The sequence below is a fragment of the Zootermopsis nevadensis genome, unplaced genomic scaffold, assembly GCF_977971745.1.
Source record: "Zootermopsis nevadensis isolate Lab colony 2312 unplaced genomic scaffold, Znev_1.0 Znev_ptg000045l, whole genome shotgun sequence".
NCBI classification, from domain to species: Eukaryota; Metazoa; Arthropoda; class Insecta; order Blattodea; family Termopsidae; genus Zootermopsis; species Zootermopsis nevadensis.
The window spans coordinates 618,387-644,954 of NW_028259177.1; the positions used below are offsets into that span (position 1 = coordinate 618,387).

The 26,568-nt window shown below is 39.8% G+C and overlaps 1 protein-coding gene across 7 annotated transcripts in view; it reads right to left on the bottom strand.

Moving 5' to 3' along the window:
• LOC147871594 (JNK-interacting protein 3-like) overlaps nt 1-24,122 on the bottom strand; it is a 61,354-nt gene extending 37,232 nt beyond the window's left edge. The window contains exons 1-7 of one of the 7 annotated variants that reach the window (XR_015538610.1): nt 23,983-24,122; nt 22,116-22,263; nt 21,698-21,863; nt 20,470-20,627; nt 19,050-19,284; nt 15,553-17,686; nt 1,694-1,819 (exon numbers count right to left, since the gene is read on the bottom strand). Coding sequence is in view for 5 of the 7 variants with exons in the window: in XM_087360690.1 (XP_087216816.1) it covers nt 17,363-17,686; nt 19,050-19,284; nt 20,470-20,528 (618 nt within the window). In the remaining 2 variants the exon portion in view is untranslated. Of the gene's footprint in view, nt 1-1,693; nt 1,820-10,822; nt 11,069-14,889; nt 17,687-19,049; nt 19,285-20,469; nt 20,628-21,697; nt 21,864-22,115; nt 22,264-23,982 lie in introns of those variants that run through there. The other 6 variants (XM_087360693.1, XM_087360691.1, XR_015538611.1 and 3 more) reach the window with 6 other exon arrangements.
• Between the last annotated feature and the right edge of the window lie 2,446 nt (nt 24,123-26,568).

A 26,568-nucleotide genomic window follows, 5' to 3' on the forward strand; every position in this document is an offset into this window, starting at 1 on the left:
CAAAGAGATTGGTTCTGGGATAATCCTATTTGATTTCCTTGCCTGGGACGGTTGCTGCTGTGCACTGTTAATGAGGCTGAAGTTCGCGTTTTACAGACATATCCTGGCGTGCATAGTACACATACCGTTTGTCTGGCAGAGTTTCACGTTTCTCCAGGAATGCGATAGCATTCTTGTACTGACGTCATGGTCAAATAAAAGCTGTGTATACATAAAACACTCTTATATTGCATAGGAGTGAGTTCGAGGCGGAACAAGGCACGTGCTTTTCTTCAGTGACCTTCTACACAGCATGGTTACCTAATTCATGCATTAACGAGCTGTATAAATATAGGATAAGGTAAGGAGAGAAAACAAAACTCTTTCCCCCATCCACTTCGCCGTTGAATGGCTGGCAAACATGCATATTTTCGGACATTTCATCATTCGGATTTCTTCGAGTTACAGTTTATTATGAGTGAAGTTTTGTGGCTTTTCTCAGTCTATCCAGTAAAACGCTGCAGCACGTTTAAGTCGGCCACGACAGCGTATTTCTTCATGGATAGCCAGGGAATGTCATTAAACAAAATCTTGGAAAACATACTCCAAGCGTCCGGACGCCAATCGTCGCGACGGCGCACAAGATCTCATTATTTTTGCATATTTGACATTCCGTGTGCCTTTGTACGTAAAGTCGGATAGCTGTCGCCGAGCGACTCGGCGCCAATCGTCGCAACCGGATTAAAAGACTCATTATTTTGCTTGGGGAGACTAGGAATGCTTTGGAACAATAAATTGTTAAACCGACGCCGAGGGTTGCGACGCCCTCCACAGTACGCCATATATGACAGAAACGCATCTAAGAATGCTATCGGACACCACGTCTGAAACCAATGCCAAAGGTCGCGGAGCTCATGTCCAAGACACCGACTTCGAAACGTTAATATGAAACACGATTCGGGAAAACCGACTCGAAACTTCACGACTCATATATCAGAGAGAAGCCTCGGTAGTCATGCAACACTAGCAAACCGACGTAGGCCGTAGTTACGTAAACTATCAGGGCGCCGAGCGCCAAGAAGTGGATAACGATAAACACACCTAAAGGTACAATTTGGCTGCACGCGACAGAGACAAGCGACCGAGGCAGGCGACAGAGTTACGAGACCGAGACTGGTCGCTTCCTGTCCGCTCTCTGTACAATCGTATGAAGTACAATTACGAGCGCGAGACAAAGACAGGCGACAGAGACAAAGCACAGGAGACCGCTCTCGGACCAGTAGTGTCTCGCGACGGGCTCAGGCAGCACGTGTGTTGTTGAGTAAAATAATGGCAGAAATTAAATTTACTGGTGACCAAGATGAGCAATTGGTAGAATTAGTAGCAGAAAACCGACCACTGACCACCGACAGAAATATCCTTCTTCGCGTCTGGTTTTGAATATTGAACTCATAGGTTTTATTTGTTTCTTTCGCAACAAATAACACAGCAACACATCATCTTATTCTTCTTCGAGTAACCTTTTTAGATGCATTTGTGTACTCATTTTTCACAGAATATGTGCACGTATGTCTCAACAAAACAAAGAAAACAAACACTTTGCCGCATGTCTCGGTCGTCACCCCAAAAGTGTGTGGCGACAAGCTGCGATGTGTCCGTCTCCCGTCTCTGTCGCCTGCCTCGGTCGCTTGTCTCTGTCTTAACCTATCCTGACCTGCCTGCCTCGCCCAACTCGCCGAGCCTCTCAAACACCACCCACTGTCGACATAGTCGCCACGTTCACCATTGTCACACAGTCGTCAGGTCGCCGTGGTCGCTAGGTTGTCACGGTCCGGTCGCCCTGGTTGGAATTAAACATGGTGCATAATCTAAAAATACAATAGGGCGCCTGGAATATCAAGAACAGGACATGGCTTCTCCACCTCTATAAAATCAAGGGCTGAGTTTCTGACAGATCGTTTCTTTTCAGAACTGGCATGATCTATCTCGGCTGCTGAGTCTGCACGTTAATGGCTAATATAACTGTTACATTACAGTGGTAACTATATGGACCACCTGCTTTAATGTTTAATAACTGCACATTGCCAGTTGAGCTTGTTTGTGAGTTTTGTGTGGTTCTCAGATTAAAAAGCAATCATTCCCTAAACAGCATTAACAGATTGATCATAATAATGGCGACACGTATTTTATTTGAGGTGGAAACTGAATGTTGAAACTTGAAAGCTTTAAATAGTAGTGAACGTAGATTTTAATTTTGTTGCGATTTCTGTGGTGCTTACAAAAGTTTAAAAATCAGGTTGAACCATCTGCATCTTGTCAAACATTTGATTTGAATCTGTGGTTAGCTACGGAAACTAAAACAAAGGACCCCATTTTCATTATTGAGGCGTAAAAAATAGACATTCATGTTGGACGGTTTCTTTGAAAAGTTAGATATTGAAATAGTTTGTCATTCAAATAAAGAACTCTATGTCTGTAATTATTCCAGAATTAAAATAAGTTGCTTTTATCAATGTTATCTGTCTTCTTCGCTGGCTTCACTTTAAAGTTACGACTCATAATGTTACAGTCATAAAGTTGTTCCAATGAGTCTTACACTTCAAACAGAAGGAAATGGCGCAAAAAGGAAAATTATTTGCCCTTAGGGGGAACCAAGGGAAGTTTGCTTCGGCTCCCTTTGTTATAGAAACAAGCATCGCCAGTTCAAACGAAACTCTGTCTTCCAGGCCATAAAATTTTCGTAAGATGATAATGCTGGGATTAGAATTGACAAAGTCTTCCCCGTGTTATTGAAATTCAGGTTATTATTAAGGGTAAAATTGGATGTGGATTGGACTAGTCTGGCTTGGATTATGGCGCTGTAGACCAGTGTTGTGAACACGGTAATGTACCATCGGGTTTCATAAGAGAAGGGACATTTCTTCACTTGCCGAGGAAGTGGTATGCTGCATAAGAGTTGATTTACCCCACACCCCCAGAAAACTACGGATGTAAGGCATGTATCGACGTTTGAGTAAAGACTCGTGTATTCTAGACGTGGGAAAGATAGCGTTGAATGATTAAGTGCATGCTCTGTCTGATTTCGTTTATTATTTAGGTTTAGTTCTGTAAGGTTTTATTATATATTTATTAGGATTTTTGGTAAGAAAATATTAGTTTAACTAAGCGCACCGCGGTGTACGAAAAGACACCGCTCGTGTAAAATTCCATGTATTATAAATTTTGGCAATAATTTGAGAGGTTTGCCCTTAGGCTGTGTTTATCCCCAAGCAGTTATAAACGCTGTAGAAACATTACCGTCCTTACGTTCTCTGTTGTTGCTTTGAGATGTTTTTCAGAGTTGCTTATGTAGGATGAGAAAGGGGTTGACAATGTTGGTAGCGAATCCAAAGAATTTTAGCGCCGGGTAAAAAATACGTGCGTTTCACTGGAAAATGTAATTTTCCCTTGGGTTTGTTTCTACCGTTCTGCTCGAGTTTTCAGACAATTCTGATCCGATTTCCATTGTAAAACTTTCAGTCTCTGCGGAGGAAACTAACAAGTCTGACTGCTGTGAGCTTGAGATACGGACTCAGCCGTGCTCTGGGATAACATGCATACCCTTTCACTGCTTTTGTCATCGTGGTTTGAGCGATGACGTGTAGCAGAAGGCACTTACATTTCAACTCATATGCGTTTAGGTTTTATTTCTCACGAAGATAAATAACTGAAATCATTGGCTGTGATATTGTTTCTTGGTTGGATCTTATATATTCAACGGCATTTATTTAGAAGATATCCGTCTTCTGGGTTATTGCGCTGTGTAGTCTGGTCGATGTTTACGGCGTCGAATGAGACGTGGCGTGATAACTATGAGGACGTTTCAATTTTTATCCGGAACTGTCATCGTTCCTCTTAAGCGACTGAGGGATTCGGTGTAATTTTTGCTTTCGATGGGGTGGCGGGGGGATAAATGTGTAGATGTAGGGGAAAACCGCCTTATATGAACCAGATAAGACCATGTACTAGAAGGCTGTGATCAAAATTCCAAGTTAAATTTGAACCGCCTACACATAAACGTCGTGAGATCTTACCTTGACTTACTTTAAGGTTCTAAGTTCAGTATTCATGCAATCCCGCTTGGTATCTGAAGAATGTCTATTAAAATAGGCGTATGCGGAAATACAACTGTACCCGTTGTTTTGGCGAGGGGCGGATGGCGGTCTCATGTGAACACTTTTAAAGTTTCGGGTTTTGTAAAATACTTAATGACTAGATGTGCACGTGCACTGCGCGCTTTTATGCAGGTTATGAAGGAAAATCAGTTGTTAATGTGTATGGCATGACAAAGACTGCTTCATAATGAAATAAACTCTGCTCGGTGTGTGTAACTGTATTTATGCGTCACGTGGTACATTAATAAATGAGACAGTTAAGAGGACATTTACCGGGCTAATTCGCGTGGTAATTGCTATGATTTGTTTTAATTGATTTATCAAATAGCTAACTATTTAAAGTCTGTTGGAACTCATTGGCCTATTGCCTGTTATGTTGCCTGTGATGTGGCAGAATTATATAATGCACATCATGCACTGTGATGCTTATTACTTTACAGCTGGATTCCGAGGTGTCAGTGGTTTGGTAATAATTAAAGTGAAATTGTTGGGAGGAGTTAGTTACAATATATTTCGTTCTTTCTTTATTTTTGTTCTCACACTTTGAAAAACTTGTATCTGTACAATGCAATATATACAAAAATCGAGGTCTAATAAGGTGGTGTGGGAGGGTGAAGGAAGTTTACATCGACTTCGTACCTTTCTACGATCATGTGACATTTTCACTTCATCGAAAACGGTAGGGTCATCTAATTCAGTATCGACGCCTAGGATTCTATCCTTGGCAAGAGCGCTAGGAATTTGTTCCATGCCACTTTACAGTATTTAGAATAGCCTCGAAGCCAGTGCGGTATAAGGTTAAATACGATAGGAACGTGATACTTTCAGTCTAATGTAGTTGCCACTCTATGTGTGGACATTCCTTGCACTTTAAAATATTCCATCAGATGGTCACAATATTTGAAAGAAATGTGACAGAATCATGTTTGAATGAAACCTAATTTCGGAAATTAAATTTAGAAACTTCTTGAATTGTTGCAGTATACGAGGACTGCGTTTAATTTCGTCTGAGCCTTGAAATTTACGACCAGACATTTAGCAAGCACTCTGGCCAAAATCATACAAGACAGCACTAGTTTAAACTTTAGTACTTGCTTCTCGTCATTCTGTCGTAACATGGGATGCGCCTTCTACCCAAGCTTTAACTAGGTTGGTAGGGAGGTGAGACTACATCATAAAATGGCCGTATTGACCCTGGAAACGGAACCCATTGCTTCCAGTGTATAAGATACCACACTGAGCTGTGCACTTTGTTTATAAATGACTGGCACATTTTGGAAGCTGGCAAACAACTAATTAGTACGCATGACATCTGTATGAAAATTATTATTTTGTGCGGTTCTCCTTCTTTATCGCTGAATTTCTTTATACCCTTCTTATTTGTCTTATTCTTCTCTATATTCCAAATGAAGTAGATATTAAAGAACTTAAACAGTGATACATCATAATATTGCGTTAGTTTGGAATTGAATATAAAACAATTGAATACTCTTTAGTTTTCATAATCTAGCATACTAAATATTCAAACAATTTAGTATCCTTAAAAAATATAGTGGCCATCACCAAGGCAGCTTCACTCTCTATTCTGCTAAAGGAGCTCAAATGTTTTAAATCGTATATTTTATGTCATGTGTTCCGAACCAGATATTTTGTCTCTTGAATCTATTCTCCCTTTGTACCGCTTGATTAGAGTAACCATTTAAATACAGCAATAAAATTACCAGCAATGACTACTGACATCTGAATTAGAATCACGTGATACATCCTTATAAGTAAATTAGCTGCAACTACGGTATTGCGTTAAGTGTCCTCAGCATAATTTTAATGGCTCTCTGAATGTCAATTCCATCCACGTTTCCCCGATTTATAATGCCAGAACTTTTCATAAATTACACGCGCTTCGCAAATTCGTTCTGAAGACAGGCACCCTTGCCTTTAAAGTAATGGGCACCTTCCCCTTCTTGGGCATGGGATCCCCATTCGTTTCCAGAGGATTTATATCCTGAGTAGTTTTTAATGCGGGGTAAGATAATGTATAGCCATCCCAGTATCCTCACCTCATTCGATTACGCTCGATGGGTTCTCACTCGTTCTCTCTGAGGCTTTAAATATTAGATCTGAAACTAGAGGCCTGTCTTCCAACAGACCGTATTAAAATTGCAGAAAACGATACCCGTGGGGAAGACAGTTCCAGGCAACAAAAGAAATATAGGCTTTGGAGCATATTTCATACACTAGTATAGCCGTATGTGTTTGTACTCTTGAGAATGTATTTACATTTTCAAGTAAAATTTTGTACACATTTCGCACGCGTGCTACATACACTGTCCATGTCTACTCCTTGGTTTAGTCGTCCTAGTAACATGCCTGAAGTACAGATTACGTAATGTTCTGCATCATCTTGCCGCAGCCACTTTCATGTGCCCGTTCTCCTCAAAACACTGTCTACGCATCAGTGAATCGTGACTGAGGAGTAATCCTGTTTCCGTTGCCAGACCACACAGTCGCGTGCCTGTAGTCACTAAATCCTCGCAACAACCTCCTTCTGTTCTTTCCACCACTAGTCTCCCATCCTACACCGAGCAGACACTTGAAGAAGAGAAGAATCTTCAGTTTGCTTTAGCTGCACAAACAGTTCAGTTGTAAGAGAACACCATCCATCACTTCCTAGCCTCATTTCTTCTCTCTCTGTCGTGTCTTCCGTCCAAAGAACCAGTCGCACCCGATATTTCGGCACGAGGCCGTTGCATGAACGGTAGTATAATTAATTAACTACCTCCATGGAGCAGAGTCCCTTTTTGTGAAGCTAGTAGTTGCTTAGCAAGTTAGAAATTTCTGTGGTAACAACACTCCCCACGGACGCTCTTCTGTATCCGAACGAATTGAAAATCCAGGGCACACTCTTTCACCTGATCTCCCAAATATCCATTTTAATATCATCGCCCCGAATGCACACAAATTTTTATGGGGGACACCTGAGGAAAATAAACTACTTGGGAGATATAGACTTATATGGGAATATAATATTAAAATTAATTATGATGTGAAGGTGTGATTGATTTAGCACGGAATAGGCTACAATTGCCGGTTCTTGTGAACAAGGTAATGAACATTTGACTTTCAGGATATCTATCGACTAGCTGAGCGAGTCACGTTTTGGAAGAATCATCGCAATTAAGTTATATGCGATTTAGTTTACACATCTTGGAAGAGAAGGAATGAATTTAAGCAGCCTCTGATTCACATTATAAATTTTCTGAGAATATTGGGACACATCGTTGCCAAAAATTTAAGTTTACCTTCGTTTCTGTCCATATCATTGGATACGGGAACTGTACTTTCCAGTTTAAATATCCCGCAATATTCTGAAGTCCAAATACATCAACCTATAAAATACTCTTTAGATGAAGAAATGTGGTCTCGAAAACTTAAGTCATGGCCCTAGTTTTATTTGCAGTGAACCATTTTGTTCAGAAATTATTTTCATTGAATTCCTTGTTAGGCTATTCATTTCTGGGTTGCCTTTATAAATACAAGTGCATAAGCATATGTAAGTGACAAGGCAGGCGCTGTCTTATCTGTGTTTTTCACTTCTTACCACTCATTAGAATGGAACGTGCCATTTCTGTTTGTCCATAGCGAAATGCGGCGTGTACCTTGTGAACACACCTTGTGCTAAGAACTTAAGTTTCCCTGCACCTGAGTTCGTGATTTCCCTTTTGTACCCATATTACTAGAGGTTATAATCGTCGCTATAAAAATGCTAATTCACTGGCCCCAAACTTATAATAAAGTGAGTGCTCCCGGCTTCCTTAATTTTGTTCTCTTCTACTAAGTGGTATGTCGTTATTAGAATGGGCGAAGGTACTAACACATAGGCGCTCCAAATCATGAAAAATGCTGTGTAGGAAAAGCAAGTTTGGTATTACATGAACTATATGAAGTCAAAAGATTTCTGTCTTCTGTGTTGTTGCGCTGTGTATTCTGGTAGATGTTAACCAACGTTTCAGAGGTCATACTGCCTCCGTCATCAGAGTATGAAGATTTCTGTCTTCTGGGATGTAGCGCTGTGTAGTCTGGTAGATGTTCACCAACGTTTCAGAGGTCATACTGCCTCCGTCATCAGAGTATGAAGATTTCTGTCTTCTGGGTTATTGCGCCGCGTAGTCTGGTCGATGTTCACCAACGTTTCAAAGGTCATACTGCCTCCGTCATCAGAGTATGAAGATTTCTGTCTTCTGGGTTGTTGCACTGTGTAGACTGGTCGATGTTAACCAACGTTTCAGAGGTCATACTGCCTCCGTCATCAGAGTATGAAGATTTCTGTCTTCTGGGATGTAGCGCTGTGTAGTCTGGTAGATGTTCACCAACGTTACGTAGGTCATACTGCCTCCATCATCAGAGTATGAAGATTTCTGTCTTCTGGGATGTAGCGCTGTGTAGTCTGGTAGATGTTAACCAACGTTTCAGAGGTCATACTGCCTCCGTCATCAGAGTATGAAGATTTCTGTCTTCTGGGTTGTTGCACTGTGTAGACTGGTCGATGTTAACCAACGTTTCAGAGGTCATACTGCCTCCGTCATCAGAGTATGAAGATTTCTGTCTTCTGGGATGTAGCGCTGTGTAGTCTGGTAGATGTTCACCAACGTTTCAGAGGTCATACTGCCTCCGTCATCAGAGTATGAAGATTTCTGTCTTCTGGGTTGTTGCACTGTGTAGACTGGTCGATGTTAACCAACGTTTCAGAGGTCATACTGCCTCCGTCATCAGAGTATGAAGATTTCTGTCTTCTGGGTTGTTGCACTGTGTAGACTGGTCGATGTTTACCAACGTTTCTGAGGTCACCCTGATGACGGAGGCAGTATGACCTCAGAAACGTTGGTTAACATCGACCAGACTACGCAGCGCAACAACCCAGAAGACGGAAATCTTCATACTCACCGCTGTGAGAACCTCAAGTCTTACATATATGAAGTCAGTTTCTGATTGCCCACAGCAGAAGCCGATGGTTCAACACAGCTTTTACCAGAACCTGTCACTGGATATGATTCTGAGCCAGTGCCTTTATTCTATCCTCACAACATATCCATCTTAATGTTATCCCCTCATTCTCCGTACTTCAAGACGAGTTTTTCGAAAGGTTTCCCTACTTAAATTCTGTATTCATTATCTCCTGCATCCTAGCCTACTTGATTCCACTAACCTAATAGTAACTATGTAGTAGGCCTACATATTATCATCATTGAGCACGGCGTAAAATAAAAGCTTACCACTGTCGCCGTGTTATTAATTGTTAACATAGAAGAAGTGTTTCGTACAGAATATGTAGGAATCATTAACAAGTATCTTGTCGGTTTTCACCTTCTGTTTCGTAACAGACGTATGGACTTACAGGTTACGTCTTTACTGTTGTGACAACCTCAACTCTCTTGCGACGACAGAGAATGTCAGAATCGTAACTTATTAACGTAGAAGTGGATGACAGTGCCTCTTTCACTTAAAAAATGTATTTATTGTTCCTGCAAATACTATTGATGATAGTAAGGTACAACTTTATTGCCAACCCCTGTGATATCATGTCCTTACCAAATTTCATGGAAATCCGTAACTTGTTTTAAAAGTAATAAGCGTGAACACGCTCACAGACATGAAATCAGTGATTTTTTTTAATGTGATTAGGAAATTACATAAGAAAGAAACAATGAAATATAGATCCATACTTCACTTGTTTTTTTGTGGTGGGAATCATGCATAATAAGGGGTAGGCACATTCGTAAGCACGTCTTTTGAGGGTCGTCAGTAGAACATGACACTGTCATATTTTGCAGTGTCTCATCCATCCTCTGTCCAGACTTTGTCACGTGCTTCCCAAACATAAAAAAGAGTGGTTTGGAAAGAAACATCTAGCATCTTGGCTTTGAATTCGGTCACACTGACTGGTAGAAGACGTCTTTAAAAAACTTTTACGTATGTAGAAAAGACATAATGCTGTTTAAACGTTTAAGGAACAGCAATGACCTTTTGAAGTATTTGCATTAAAAATCAGTAACTGCCTCGTATGATTCTCAGAATAAAACGTGATCATTTTCTTAAAAAGAATTAACCAATAGTTTTTGTTAACGGAGAAGCTTTGTTTTCTATGAGGTGGGTGGGAACTGAATTTTAAATATTATTTAGACGAAATTCGTGTTGCTGAAAGTGAGAATATGCAGAATATATCACAGAATATTCTTGCGAGTAGGAGGACTTCTTTCGAAACGCTAACAGTTGCTCACCTATTTACCAAATTTATCGGCTTTTATGGGACACAAAGATTTGTTACCGAACTCTGCTCACAAGCACCGTACCCAACCCTGAGGCAGATAAATGCCGTCCACATCCCTGCACACTATTCTTTAAGGTTCCGCTTTTAATATTGCCCTCCCATCTATGCCTAGGTCTCCTGAGTAGCCTCTTTCGTTCAAGCTTGTCTGCAACAAATTGGTTTGCATTTTATTATCTTTACCACGCGTCCGACTTGCCTAGCCCATGTTACTCTTCAGGTATTAGGTTGAAGAGCCTGTTAAACTCTAGTTTGTCTACATATTTTGCTTGTTTGCCCTACTCCTTTTCTGTAAATTGATTTATGTTCAGTTGTGGATTTTTTAAGCTTAGTTCTGTTGTCCCTTTGTTCTTGAAAAAGTTTAAACTTTCATTTGGGTTTCAATTTATTTCAATCTGTTTATCTACCCATATGATAACCATTTCATAGAAGCAGCGTCGTTAAATTGGCTAGGCACTGGGAAGACGTACCGTAGTTCGAACACCACAACTTCTTGTCTTCGTGTGTGCAGTAGAAGTGCATCCATCATCTGTCGATCAAGCCAGCAGCAACAGCAGTTTCTTGTACCGTGCTCTCCTTTTAATCTCGTTACTGCCACGGGGTCCATCCTTGTCTGTGGAGAGGGCGGTTGGTTCGTATTGAATGGAGGACGTGATAGAGGCAACTTATTGCACAGGAAACATTAAGGGTAACTAATTTGATTTGTTTAACGGCGCGTTGCTCTTAATGACACCAGTATTACGCGATCGAGGTTATGTTGCATACAAATGGATTTGAAACCTGGGGAAGTAGACAGGAGACCCTAATTTATGTTGGTACTTTCTCAGAATGCGAAACTAAGGCGTTATGCAAGTCTTGACAGTCTTGTAATATTGCACCTAACATTATCGGAACGAACAGTTAATTTGTCAAAGGGAAAATAACAATGGCTCAGGTTTGAGGGACAGAGTGGTGGTTCTAACTTGAAACGGCAACATTTCCATTGTGTTTGTTGACTAAATTCACTGAAATAGTTGTTCGACAGGAAAAAACATAAAAAAATATGACGTAGACTTGTTTATGATATTAGGAACATGACGACGGGATGGAAGACGGGGTTTGAATCTTGGCAACTCAAGTCGTCTTTCTCTGCAGCGACGTCCGGACAGACTCTACGGCCTTGCCAGTCTCATATCCAGTGGATTCTGGGTTCTTTCCTCGGAAGCAAGAAGATACCGGGCGTTAAGCTTAAACCCCCCCCCCCCCCATCTATATCCGAGGAGCTGTACTTCCGTTCCATGGTGTGGTGCTTACTTTTGCCTCACCTGAGTTTTATGTATGGTCTTTGCAGGACCTGGTTGCTATTGGTTCCTTTGATATGTTCTACCAATAGAAATAATTACGTTTTTTCATTGTCTGATATAACATTCTTATGAGGGAATTAATGGCATTGCTTCAGAAACTGTATTTGTGGGCGCTGACGTCTTGAATGTATTGTAACAGGGGAATGGAGAAAAGTAAGGAATTCGCTGTTACATCCTTCTCTCTTTATTATTAAAAAATCATGCGTAGGGTGGATGGTGCTGTCATCTATGAGATACCAGAATCCGTCTCCCTCTCTCTTTCTCATTGTCAGAATAATGAAGTGACCTGCCTGCCGTTGAAAAACAATTTGTCAAAAATGTTTTCCTTGACAGAAGCACGCACCGTGTCGCTGATAAGCCGAACCATGTCCTACTAACAGTAGATTATTTCAGATGCCATTTATTCGTAGCTCTCATTCCGGTACTCGGAACTGTGACATTATGTTCTGTATGTAACACCCGGTCTAAAATTGCATGACATTCGGGATCCATAACTGAGACACAGGTGATAATGCCGCATTTATAATAAAAATATGTTCACTACGAAGTTTCGCACTGACAGAATTTGACTAAGGCGACAGGCGGGGTTCGATCAAGAGCGTGCTACAGTTGGCGCCCGTCTCATCATCTTTGTTAGTATTAGAAATAAATTATTTCTTAATCTTAACCGAGAGGCACATCACAGATCTGACTGATTTTATTTTGATATCTTTATCTTCTTAATTTACCGATGGCAGTAACTTCAAATAGGTACAATCGTTTCTTCTCAAAAATCTTCTTAGTTCATAAGCATGTAATTATCCTGTAATATCATCCAGAAGTAAATACATTTCTTTATATCGTAAAAGCTTGGTTAAATGGCATATAAACCAACGAATCTTTAAATTATATCAGTTCTGGCTTAGGTTACCATGTAAATTCTCCGACGTCAAAGACTGTCTTCGTCATAATATGCTGACGCTTAATAGAAAACATTTACAAACTCAGTTGCACACAGCATAAAGGCAGCATTGAGATTATAAATGCACAGAGAGCAATATTGTATTCAAGTCAATGCAAGAAGGCCTGCTTCATATTAAGTCTGTCTATAAATAGGATTCTTTTTCTTTCCTAACACTTCTTTGAATCACAAGTTTTCGGGACACTTGCTGGTATTAATCATAAGATGTGGGTTTGACGACCATAGTTCGATTAACGGTAAGGATTTTCCTGTTTACCACCACATACAGACCGGTTCTTGGTTCAACCCCAGCCTCCTATTGAATGGGCACCGTAGTGCTTTTTACCCAGGAATAAAGCGGACGGGGCTTTAGGCTAATCCCATCTATGCCTAGGTCTTCTGAGTGATCTTTTCCATTCAGGCATCCCAACCAAAATTTTGTGCGTATTTCTTATCTGTCCTATGCGTGTTCTGAGTCGCACTCATCTCATCCTCTTTGATTTTATCATCCTAATAATATTTGATGAAGGGTACACCTTACGATAGTGTATAATGCATTATATAGTAATTTAGGGAGATCTCGACACTTTTAACAAATTTCACTCTAGCGACAGCTGCACTGTAGTGGCAAAGACTGTAATTGTACAGAAGATAGCCTACAATACTACGATCAACGTGCAACTTCAAAGGAGTCTGTTTTTGCAAGTCTCAACCTCGTACGGAACCCTCAAAGACGACCAGGTGAGTTTTACATACCCTAAATAGCACATGCTATAATAATTACATTCCAGATAATGATAATTACACTGGATGCACATGACATTTATGGATTAATAGTTATTGTGGTGACAACTCGCACTTTCTAAAGGACAGCCATGCTATGTGAACTGACAAAAACTTCAACTGTGACCAGTGGTGACATGTGTATTGTAATCGTGCAAGTCAGGGAGGTTTCGACACAGTGTACTGGGGAGAACTCGACATGTCGAGTTCTCCCTAATATATCTTTTTCTGGTTATGAACCTTATGATACGGTGTTCACTTGGCATGGGATAAGTCAGCAACAGTTGGTAATTTGACTAGTGGGGTTCGAAAATGTGGAATCTACCCATACAACCCTGGCGTACTGGCAGATGATGTCTTCGAGTATGACAGTTGATTGACTACTGTCGGGCTGTTATGATCTCAGTAATAAACATTTTAATTCCCTAAAAGGCAAGAGATTTCATGACTAACAGAGCGTACCATCAGCTTCTCACGGACTCTGCCCCATGGTGTTAGCAGAATAATTTTCCGACTGACAGTCAAAAAGATAAGGTTGCAGCGTAAACTACAGACAGAATACATTAGAACAGGAATGTAAATTTAATCACCGTTACGAATCCAACCTGTATTTGTATATGCTGGTCTATATTTTTGTTATCAAGATAGAATTATCATAAATATAATGTGTATAACATATCCATACACTATATTATTTTAAATAAGCAAAAAGCAACGTTCCAATTTATGTAAAATATTAAATGAAATTTAATTTGCCCTTCGCACCGCTGCAGGCCTATAATACGCCGTCTAAAGATTTCACATTTTAATAATAGGACGTAAATGTAAACCAAACTGATTTAATTAAACTTACTTCTCCTTTACCCCTCTCAGATTTAGCAAAGACCTCTAGTTCACTAGTATATGTGCATGTGTAAGAAAATACCAGTGAAAAGTCCATTTTTGTGTATTTGATTACACTCGACAGAAACTGTAACGCTGGTGTGTAACTTATTCAAACGCCAATAACTCGAGACCTACGTAAGATAGAGAAAATAAAGCTATAAGTAAATTAAGGGCTTTTTCTACATGATGTTTACTTTATTCTATAAATTGTTGAAATAATTGCCCAAAACACGTAATAACTATACCCTCGTTCCTTAAATTTAACCGCTTGCCACGTCTAAAGCGTAAGAGTTAGATCCGGACATATTGCGAGTGAAATACGTAAATAAACACGAGATTTTCAAATCTGCAAACAGATTTCTGCTAACTCTCACGGTTTAGGAGTTTTGGCCCATTTATTTCGTGACAAAGAACGGTTCTAGTGAGTGCGTTGGCAACACTTAGATCAGCTGTCGGCGGATGACGTCACGTATAGATACGATGTAAAGGTATACATTAGAATTTTATTTCAGTACAAATATACCTTATACAGTTAAACGTTCTTCAACGTTAAATAGGGAACCGTGGTTCCACTTTCAATTTTTTATAATGCTCACGTGCCAGTCTGCCCTCTCTTAACTGACGGGATTTTTATTAAAGTTGGTATAAAATCATGCAAATATTGGTATTAAAATATTTGTAATACGTTACACGCACTGAATGATTACTCGTGTTAGAGCCGCATGAAATATGTCTCGAAAACTTCGTTAATGACTCTGTGGAAAGAAAACTACTGAGTAATATTAGACCGTGTTTGTATCAGCAGGCTTAAAGTAAACTTTCAGTACACTTCAGTAGCGTTTCAACATATCTTGCTGTCCTTCTGCTCGGGGAGTTATTCTGAATAGTCACGAACAAAATTTAAGACAGCCATCTTTGTACCTTCATGGTAGTAAAAAATTGGTCTGCCATAAAAATCAGACCTTTGAGCTTCGTTTAAAATCACTGAATTTGATTTCAAAACACATAGGTAATTGCAAATTACTCTCATAATATACGGAAAATATAATGCGTTTGGCTCTCTGGCTTTTATTTTGATAGTCTTGGTGTGGACCGACACAAGGCGAATTAACACACATCACATTCTACTTAAAAATGAGTTCCAACCTTTGTTTTGCATTCTGCTCCAATGTCACTGGTTAACAGGTTTACTAGAAAAGTGGGTCCAGCTTACAGCCACAAATACACACGCATAATTCTACTATTAAGTAACTGCACATAATATCAAACATTCGGGTAATAGAAGTATTGCCATCACACGTGTCTATCCACCAACAAGCGTATCACACAAAAACTTATTCCAAGGCGAGAGCACTTTATAGGTCGTGGTACGTACGCACAACCTGACCTTGCGTTCTCTACTAACAGCCAACAACAAATCTGCAACCACTTCGTTCTCTCTAGCAGTGCATGATGGGTAATCGCGTGGTTCTTCGAGTTGCCATACCACGGCATAGTTGGCGCTAGCGTACGGTGAAACTAAATTAAGACGTGTTGGCTATTCGTCTTAGGTCACGTATTTCACCTGCAGGGGAGCTGTATGGAAATCCTAACATATTCCTTGTGAAAGTGTCCTAAATGCACCAGTTTCGGAAATTAATGACGAGGAATCTTTCTCCAAAGGGTACAAATTGGGTTGGTTTATATGCACACATCTTCAATCTGTATGTTACTAAACATAGGGGCGATATCATTACATTAACAACTTTAACGTTCATATTTCTGCTCTCTGACATTCGCTGTTGTGGGGCTTGTTGCCCATTTCAGAGCCCTTTTTTTGGAAAGGACACCCCCTCCAGAACCATCAGCCTGCCATCACTGGCTGGATGAGAAAGAATTAACAGCAAAGTCCTCACACCTGTGCTGACATGGGGACTTCCACCACGACTTGATCTCATAAAATAATTCAGAGGGGTTACTCTACCAGAAATCACCTTACAATTACAAACCTGATGAAAAAGTGACTTGCCATGCGAATAACTGCCCATCGTCCCCCACTATGTACCACACACGTGGAGATATGGCTACACGGCTTCGAGAGACTCGCGGCAGCAGAAAAAGAAATATTTCCATATGATGTCTGAGCATAGTGAATTTTAGTTAGACATAATGGCAAAGTTGTGAACGGGGTACGATTCCATTTCTTTCTTAACCTCCGCAAATGGAATGGGGCCAAGTCACCATTTCGATACTTTACCCCTGTGAGAAGAGTTAACGGGAACCCAATGGAGAGGAGACTGGTGGGCTCCATAGCACATCTGCACACGACAATAAAGTGAAAACTCAACTCTCAAGTCGGTCGCTTTAATGACTAAGCAACCTCAAATATGAACAAAAAATAAACTGATATGTTGTCTAAAATGAAGAAATTCTGATAATACCAAAATATTTTCACAAATATGACTGAATCTTAGAATCTGTTGGTTGAAACATCGCTTGTCGGATGGCTGCTACCTGTTGCACAGCTTACAAACGAAATCTTTCCGATGTTTGGTTCGTGGTCTCCTGAATCTGCATCTTCTACTTCATTTTCCACGACGCCGTTCATCAGAGAAGACCTTAACTTTCGCCTGACACTTGGGGGTCTTGCATCATGACAATTGCCCTGTCCGAACACCTTCGGCCACAAAACTAATACTGAAATTGGACCATCCGCCAGATTTGGCCCACTGCGACTTCTGGCTACTCCTGAAACCGAAGACCACTTTGAAGTGCCGCAGATTTTCAGACATTGCCAACATTCAGGGTGACCACCCTGAAGAGAATTCAAAAAATACGAGTTCCGCGAATGCTTCGAGAAGAGGAAACACTGATTCGCGAAGCGTGCTGACGTGATGTGCGAGATGACAACTCAAAGGTGAGAGCAACCATTAGCGTGCAAGTAATCAAATAGTTTTTATGGGGACATTCTGGGACCTCAGCTGTCACGTCTCGTACGACAGGCAGCGACATGTGATAAAACTACCGGCATGTTACGTATTTCAGACGGTGTTGAAGGTTTAAAATGGATTCTACGAGAAAAGTGCTTGAAAGACTGTACAATCGCCTTTTGACGATGAACGTACCTGGCACACTTGCAATACAGAGGAGGTAGGAGCTGCACAACACTGAAAGACTCGAGGATATCTGCTGGATTATTGGCAGTTGCTTTGCTTGCGGCATGGGTGCTAGTGCATATCCACACTAAACTGGACAGCTGTATCTCTAGCTCCTGGCTTTCTCGACACAGATTCTCTCCTTTCTGGAAAAGACGCCATTTTCTGAATGGGAGAGAACATAATGGAAACATGGTTGAGTTACCTGCGCAATTAACAGGTGTTTTCGGCTATTCTAACACTTCTAAATAATCCCGGTAATTCTTGAAATATATCACCACTAAAGGAAATCCTATGTTCACCTTTTTGATATTTTGCCCACAATTCACCAATACCATGAAGATTTCCGTCTTCTGGGTTATTGCGCTGTGTAGTCTGGTCGATGTTAACCAACGTTTCAGAGGTCATACTGCCTCCGTCATCAGGGCGATGAATATGCCAATAGGGTGTGAGGGGCTGGATTTATAGGCCGGGAAGTGAAAGGTGTAGCCTGCCCCGAGCCAATGGGAGCAGGTATGGGAGTGGACCAATGGTAGCACGTGGGCGAGAGTGGGAGAGGGAGAGAAAGTAGAGAGAGAAAGGTGAGTGTAGTTGTATGGATAAGGCCCTGAAAAGGGCCGAGTTAGTGGTCTGGTTGGTTCTGGCGGCGCACTCTTGCTCGTTCTCGGAATCCTCGGAGTGTGTGAATAAGAGGCTTCCAGGACCGGCTCAGGTGAAGTCCATCTTCCCTGTTAAAGTTATCAGGATGAAGTTCGATCTCGATGGCTTCCCTGATTAACCGATCCATGTAGCCGGTTTTTGAGGAGAGGATAGAAGTGTCCTCTAGCTGTATATTGTGTATACTTTTTAACTGAATTACTGATTTTTACTGATAAAAAAAAATGAAAACTAAAAATCATTAAAAATCAGTAATTCAGTTAAAAAGTTTATAACATAACACCTGATGATGGCTATATATAGCCGAAACATGTCGTAAATGTTCCACATGTAAATCGAGTACTCGATACGGAACGTAAAATTATATTTTAATCTTTTAATTATCTTATATTGTGATTGACGGCCAATTTTAATATATTTTTAATACTATTTACTTTAAAACCATGAATTTATATCAAGCAGCTGACGAGACATTTGAGTTGTACTATATTAAACAAAAGGGGCTTGGGCATTTAAGAAAGTACTGCATCATCGTGCCACATCTCGTATTTTAACTTCCAAGCAGTGGCATTAATCAAGATACGAACAAGTAACAGACTGTAAGACTACAAAAAATGTGTGAAATGAATGATACAGTGGTACGGACACAGGTATAAACGTACAATACAGTACTTCTGAAAAAAGCGAGACCTTAAAAGATTAATTGACTAGACAGAGATAACATGTGAGGGAAGACACACAAAACGTATCAGAGAAAGAGTGGACATATGAGCTGTGATGGGAGGACGCAAAAGAATGAAGAAGTCTCTGCAACGAAATGACCTAGCCTGATGGCAGACGAATACTACTCACTTTCATACCAGGCTCCTTTTCATTCAGGTACTGGCACTGGTACTTGGTTAGTACTTGTGGTGAGCTGGCGGCCTGCATTACTTGTTCGTGTGGTCTGTGCAACCGAACTCGCAGATCCTGGAAATTCCAACCGTACGCTTGTAGCCGTCCGTCATCCTTAAGAACACGGGCTCTCACCTGTCTGTACCGTTCTCGTCTCTCAGTTGCACGGCGAGCGGCGAGCTTCTCTGCAGATCTGGTATCCGTAGATAATAAGACTTATATTTTCTCAAAGTACTCCACGGACGTAATAAGTTAGTTACTCAGTCACCAACTTCGGGTTATAAAGAAGGGAGGTAATTTCTTTCCTAGCAAATGACGCTTCTCAAGGACTCCACTTCATTGAGTTTGTTATGGAGGTACGCAAAATCATAACAACCATTAACCTATTCGAAGACACTAGCACTTCTGGACATATGGAACAAACACTCCTACATCTTTGGTATGTTTTATTTTAGATTTACTTTTATTTTATTTTTATTTATATTTTATTGTTACTTTCTAACTATAATTTATATATTTTGCATTTTATTCTCTAAATTCTTTTATAAGTTCTTTCAAATTCTTTAGTGTTTCTTTCAATCTTTTACTTACAGACCGATATGTACATCTAATAAAAACTTAAGAAAAACAACACCTTCGCCCAAAAATGGAAAAACAAACGTAATGAAAACATCACCAAATGGAATCATATTTGAGTTTTAAGTTCTTAGATATTTTACACCTGATGATGGTTTTATAAAAACCGAAACATGTTGTGTAAATGTTCCGAAATGTAAATCGATCAATCGATATGGAACATCAATGATATTTTATTATCTTAATTATAAGAAATTTTAAATATTGTGATAAGACAGATTAAAATAAATAATCATTAACCTGAAGTCCTGCATCCTGCACACTGTGTAAATGTTCAAAACTGAATTTTACTGTTCCTGTATATGAATAACATGATTCAGCTTAAGAAAGACAGGAGAATGGATATGAAGATTTGACAGTGCCACAGTTTGTATAGCACTTTCCTCCGCTGTCAAAATCACAGCAACTATGCCAGGCTATATGATTCTCAATATAAATGTAATCAGTCCTTTACAGACAGACAGAGGACTTCTAAATATACATATCTAGAATATGTAAGATACAAAGTGCTCCCAATCTGTTTTGCTGGGTTTTCGGACCTTGTCCGTCGTCTGACGTAAAAGTACACAGTGTTCTGGGAACTCATCTGTCCTCGTCTTCAGGTGTGGTGATAGGGACGGGCACATACTCTGTGGGGTCCGTCAGAATGAGCAAACCTCAATCACTAGACAAGGCCCCAAAAACTCAACAATCCAGATTGTATTACACCATTGTCAGAACCCTTCAGAATAAAAATGCTCACAGTTCGCCATCCATGAAGTCAAGACCACGTTTGCGATCATTTAGCGAGCGCTTCCTCATAGTGGGCTCACAAGGTGCGTAGGTGCACTGTAGCGCACATTAACATAAGGCAGAAGTTTTCATTGAGGTCCTTCTGTTGCGCTGAACAAGTTGCTACAACTGAAAACAAACACAATTATCAGTCACTGTAAATTTTATTAACATTTGAAAAGAAAAATTCATTCTCACTTCTTGACAGACGTCGGCAGGTGATGACTCTATAGGAAATTGATGTCAAGTAAAGTCCCAAGCCTCAAATTAACAGGAACAAAAACAAAGCATACAAAAGTTCACTCCCACAAACACTAAAAGATGCAAGACAGGCTTCAGGTTGTGTCAGTCCGAGGAACGCGCAATGCTGTACGTACTGACTGATGCCTGAAGCACAAAGAAATGCATGACTCACTTTTCAGAATCATAGGGAGGTGGAAAATGCAAACACACACACACATTAAAGTGCTTGAATTAGCGGTGGAGACAGAGCTCCATACATTCATAACTCTGGCAGCAATTGGAGGTGTCTGGTTCCGACTGCTTTGTATGCACACTAATTACTGCTTCCGAGATGCAATCTCTGTTTGGAGGAAGGGGAAACTTTATTAAAATACTGAATATTAAAACAAAGAAAAATGCTTAACAAATTTAACATAATTCTCTTTCAAAGAAAAATTAACAATTATTTATTTTAATCCGTCTTATCACAATATTTAAAATTTCTTATAATTAAGATAATAAAATATCATTGATGTTCTTGATGTGTAAATGTTCCGAAATGTAAATCGATCAATCGATATGGAACATCAATGATATTTTATTATCTTAATTATAAGAAATTTTAAATATTGTGATAAGACGGATGAAAATAAATAATTGTTAGAATATTCACAATATGACGCAATTACACTATCTTATGAAAGAAAAATTAGTTAAATGCAAATGATAACACACCAGAATACTGAATTTATCAAGTGTCAAGATATGCACATTTCCTGTCTCGCCCTCACACAAACAAACTTCTGAAATAAAATAATTATATGGTATATATGGAGCTCCAAAACAGACAAAACATGCAAAGGTGAAAACCTCAAATCTTATGTAAAAACCTTTAACTCTCAGCATATCCATAAGTCATCTAACCAAAAAAAAATAAGATTATCCTCCGCAGCACACAGAATATAAATCACACTTACAATTTCCATATGTGGTATCATTCAGACTGGCTCGAATCATCTCTGTCCAGCGAACGGCTTCCTGCATTTAAATTAATCGTTCCTTGTACTGGTTCCTTTCCGTTAACACTCGCGTCATTTCTACCCTCATGAAAAGCTTCCTCTGTGCCATTGGGACATCCTCCTGCTTGCAAGAGAAACAACATTTTTTTGATTCCCAGAGCAGTTTTTTTAGTATTTAGAACACATGAGTAAATTTAACACTTTGCTCCTCTTTGACAGAACATTAAAATGGCACCGTACCTCTTATCATATAAAAAATCTGTCTAATCTCATTTAAAATTAAAATACTCAGTAATGAAACAAAACTGATGGCGCCACGAAGCAGAGATTTGAAAGGAACAGGCAAAGTGCTTCTAAAAAAGAACGACACACATACTTCGTCATCAGATTTGGAAGCCTCAGCTGTGTGTTCTGCTTCTTCACGCACTCTTTCCAGTTCCTCCTCCAGCTCCTGGATTCGTTGTCCCAGCCGGCCCCTTACAGCGTACTGCGACTTGAATTCCTTCCGCAGAATTTCCTGTTCACTGCAATAGCAGAAGTTCCGTTTCATTTGTGTCAAATAAAATCCTAACACATGAATAATATACATACAGGTCAGAAAGAGAGAATCACTTACAACAGTAAATGACCAGGTGTTTGCTCCAGAAGTGATCTTTATAACAAATTAACTAATTCTCTGTTAACACAACCTGAAATTGCAACATTGATAATAACAAAGCTTATCTCTAGGCATGATCCTGAACCAATTCCATTTGCCTAACACTGCCATAACCTATTTCCTTAGGATCTAAAGAGCAGCTTTAAACAATGAAGATTTCTGTCTTCTGGGTTGTTGCGCTGTGTAGTCTGGTCGATGTTTACCAACGTTTCAGAGGTCATACTGCCTCCATCATCAGGGCGATGAGTATGAAGATTTCTGTCTTCTGGGTTGTTGCGCTGTGTAGTCTGGTCGATGTTAACCAACGTTTCAGAGGTCATACTGCCTCCATCATCAGGGTGATGAGTATGAAGATTTCTGTCTTCTGGGTTGTTGCGCCGTGTAGTCTGGTCGATGTTAACCAACGTTTCAGAGGTCATACTGCCTCCATCATCAGGGCGATGAGTATGAAGATTTCTGTCTTCTGGGTTGTTGTGCTGTGTAGTCTGGTCGATGTTAACCAACGTTTCAGAGGTCATACTGCCTCCGTCATCAGGGCGATGAGTATGAAGATTTCTGGGTTGTTGCGCTGTGTAGTCTGGCCGATGTTAACCAACATTTCACAGGTCACACTGCCTCCATCATCAGGGCGATGAGTATGATTATTTCTGTTTTCTGGGTTGTTGCGCTGTGTAGTCTGGTCGATATTAACCAACGTTTCAGAGGTCATACTGCCTCCTTCATCAGGGCGATGAGCATGAAGATTTCTGTCTTCTGGGTTGTTGCGCTGTGTACTCTGGTCGATGTTAACCAACGTTTCAGAGGTCATACTGCCTCCGTCATCAGGGCGATGAGTATGAAGATTTCTGTCTTCTGGGTTGTTGCGCTGTGTAGTCTGGTCGATGTTTACCAACGTTTCAGAGGTCATACTGCCTCCGTCATCAGGGCGATGAGTATGAAGATTGCATTGCTGAATATGGAATGTATTTATAATAATATGCAATGAAAAATTTAATTAATTGAAGATAAGCGTGTTTTTTAAACCATTCCAGAAAATTTTGGGACACACTGTGTATATCATCATTCAAACATAAATATTTTGTCATCAGACAAACTAGAAATAAATTTTGATTTTAAAAGCATTCAGGCCACCACAGCAAACAATTAACCCTTCTACTGTCAGGCTTAGTGTTATAGCTTATGTACAATTGATCAACCTATTACACAAGAAGAAGTTGTAAAAAAAATCTGTCAATTGATTCCAAATGTATGAAGGCGCAATGGCCAACAAGATGCAACAGTATCATAAAATAAGAAAAACAACAAAACCAGATAGAACACATGCTAATAAAATCCTCTGAGGTCATCAGGTGCGTAAAACGGTTAGAAGTCTCCGACATTTCGCAGACCACCTGTCCTCATTTATTAACGACTGCTGCTGTGAAAGCTACGCATTATATAAAACACGTGTATTCTCATGCCAACTAGCGACATATGTGACCTACAACCAGTAGAAAACCAGCTTCTAGGAATGCAACTGCGACAGACAGAGAAAAGTTAAATTTAATTCCTGATTTAAATTTCTAAGTAATTCCAGTACACTCACTTTTTTTGTTTTGCTTCTGCCAATTGGTGAAACAACGGTTGTCATCAGAGCTTCTACATCTTCCAGTCCTGGTGTAGACTCCTTTGTATCAGGGCTGAATCCATCAACCCAACCGCCTCCTACATAAACACATATCAATTATTACGAAACAAAATCCAAATACAGAAAACTCCACCTGACACACTTCCTCATCTTAAATGTTAAAATAGTTTGAATCTAAAACTGTCCCACATCATATCATTCCATTTAAAATGCTTGTTGTGGATGCACGTTACCAAACAGAAGTGCCTTTAAGTGTTTCTTCATTTTTGTGTACTAAATAAAAACTTTCAATTTGTTACTCGTTTTCCAACATCTGAAACAGCGTTAGTTCATATGTACCACTTAGCCATCTTGTACAACTTTCTTCTATAAAATACAGACACTTAAAGCGTTCTAAAACGAGGTGGCTGGGAAAATATATGGACCTAAGGAGATCTAAGGGGGCAATTTAGGACAATGCATGAGCAAGAACGTCGTGATTTATAGGACCGTAAGTCACCTAGAAGTGTTAAGATAGTGGAATGAGGGCGACGATGGAGGCAGTAAGCACCTATGAAACGTCCGTCGATTTCTGCAAGAATACAGTCACCTTCGAACATTTTATAAACTGTAAATGGCACAAAAATGAACAGTTGCATTAATAGTGAAATAATTACACTCACAAGATTTTGATAAAAATGATCCTAACTCTTCATTCTCCCCCCTCCCAAACTTGTGCCCCTTTTTTCTATTTTCGAACTCTACACTCGAGGGTTCACTGTGATGCTGATTTTGCTGACTTCTCCCATCGATACATGCCCAAATCATTTGGTTTTCACAACGTGTGATACCATAATAGCTACAAAAAATAATTTCCCACACACACGCAAGAATTTTAAATTTGAAAATGGTTTTCACTGTGCCCTTTGTGTTTGGTCCTCTGATAAACATAAAATAATTTTTATGATCTCAGCAGCGTATCTGGTATACATGAGATCGGTTGCCCCATGACGTCATAAGATTTCAGTGGAACACTGAGCTATTTAGCGAGTGTATAATTGAAATTTATTTAGTGAAAGAATGGCCTAAGCTGCATGACAACTGAATGAACTGCGATGAAGCAAGTTGGTGGGGGGTGGCTCTAAAACGCACTTCGATAATAGAATCTGAGAGGAATTCAGCGTTGCAATTATCATTGCATTACAAAACTCTAAATAGTAATTGTTCTCTTACTAAGTTGGCAACCAGCAGGTTGTTCTTATGTTTCTTGCCTTAGTTTGTGTTTAATCTCTAACTTTCTTGTACTCAAAAGTCTCTTAATATCAGTTTGGATTATTTATTGATTATCTACCGACTGGTCACGCTGGGAAATGACTCAGGCGTTACGATAAAGTGATTATGAACATAAAACGTGTTTTAATTGTTTAAAGCTCGAATATCATATGAATTAATATATAAAAATGCACTTTAAACGTAAAAAAATCGTAATGTTTCCGCATTAAAATAATCAACTTGTTATTCCGTTTTAGGGGAAAAATTGCTGTTAATCTTACGAAATCAATAAATAAACTCTGTGGGAAAAATGCAGAATTATTGATTGTTAAAGTGGGTTGGGATCGCGTGGCAGAGGGCAACTCTTCTTACCGAGGTCAGTATTTCTGAGCAAATCATCTCAAATCGTATTCCAAACCCTCTTCTTAAAACATTGGACCACACGCTTTATATAACCATTCACATCCTAACGACGAAAATCATTTCAATCCGAAAGGTAATTATATGTACCGGCTCATTTAAAAGTCAGTAACTCTTGTATTTTGAGTTCGTGGTTTCGTGTGATTCTCAGTGCAAACATCGATCATTTCCTTAAACAGCGTTAACCGGTCGATCTTCGCAATGGTGAGGTGTTGTGTTTTCTTCGCGGTACGGGCTGGATTCTTAAATGTTACGTAGATTAGTTTCGGCTTCAAAGGTTTAAATATTATAAATCACAATGAGACTTTAATAGTATACGGTATGTCTACTTTTATTAGAAAGGCTATTGCTACTTCTTAAACATGTAAAAGGGATGAACACGTGCGTTCGACGTACGGTAGAAATAAAGGCGTGGTATTCGGAGGGGCGGGAGGGGTAGAAGACATGGAAGTATGTACTACCCATACTAAAAACATCATGTTCCAGCGGCAGTACTTCGAAGCTCGTTGTCTCAATTCGTGTTTCGGTAATGTCTAGTACATTCGTTTGTCTTCATTCCACCCGCAAGTGAGTGACGTAGGCGAAACGCACGGTTTTATCACGACTACCGTGATATAGCAACTGTGTTATGAGTTATCAGCAGAAGACCCGCATTTCGTCTCAAAGTAATTTTTCTAACATCGTTTGTCATTTGTAATGGAAGATCACACACGGAGTGCCCGAGGAATGGTAAAGCCTGAAGGAAAGTAACCTCTCGGAAGACGTACGAGTTTGTTGTTCATTAAACGATGCTGTGAGCAGCGTAGAATTTACAGCGTCGAATAATTGGACGATCAAGAATGAACTAATTCAAAAGGATATGTAGAAATCGGC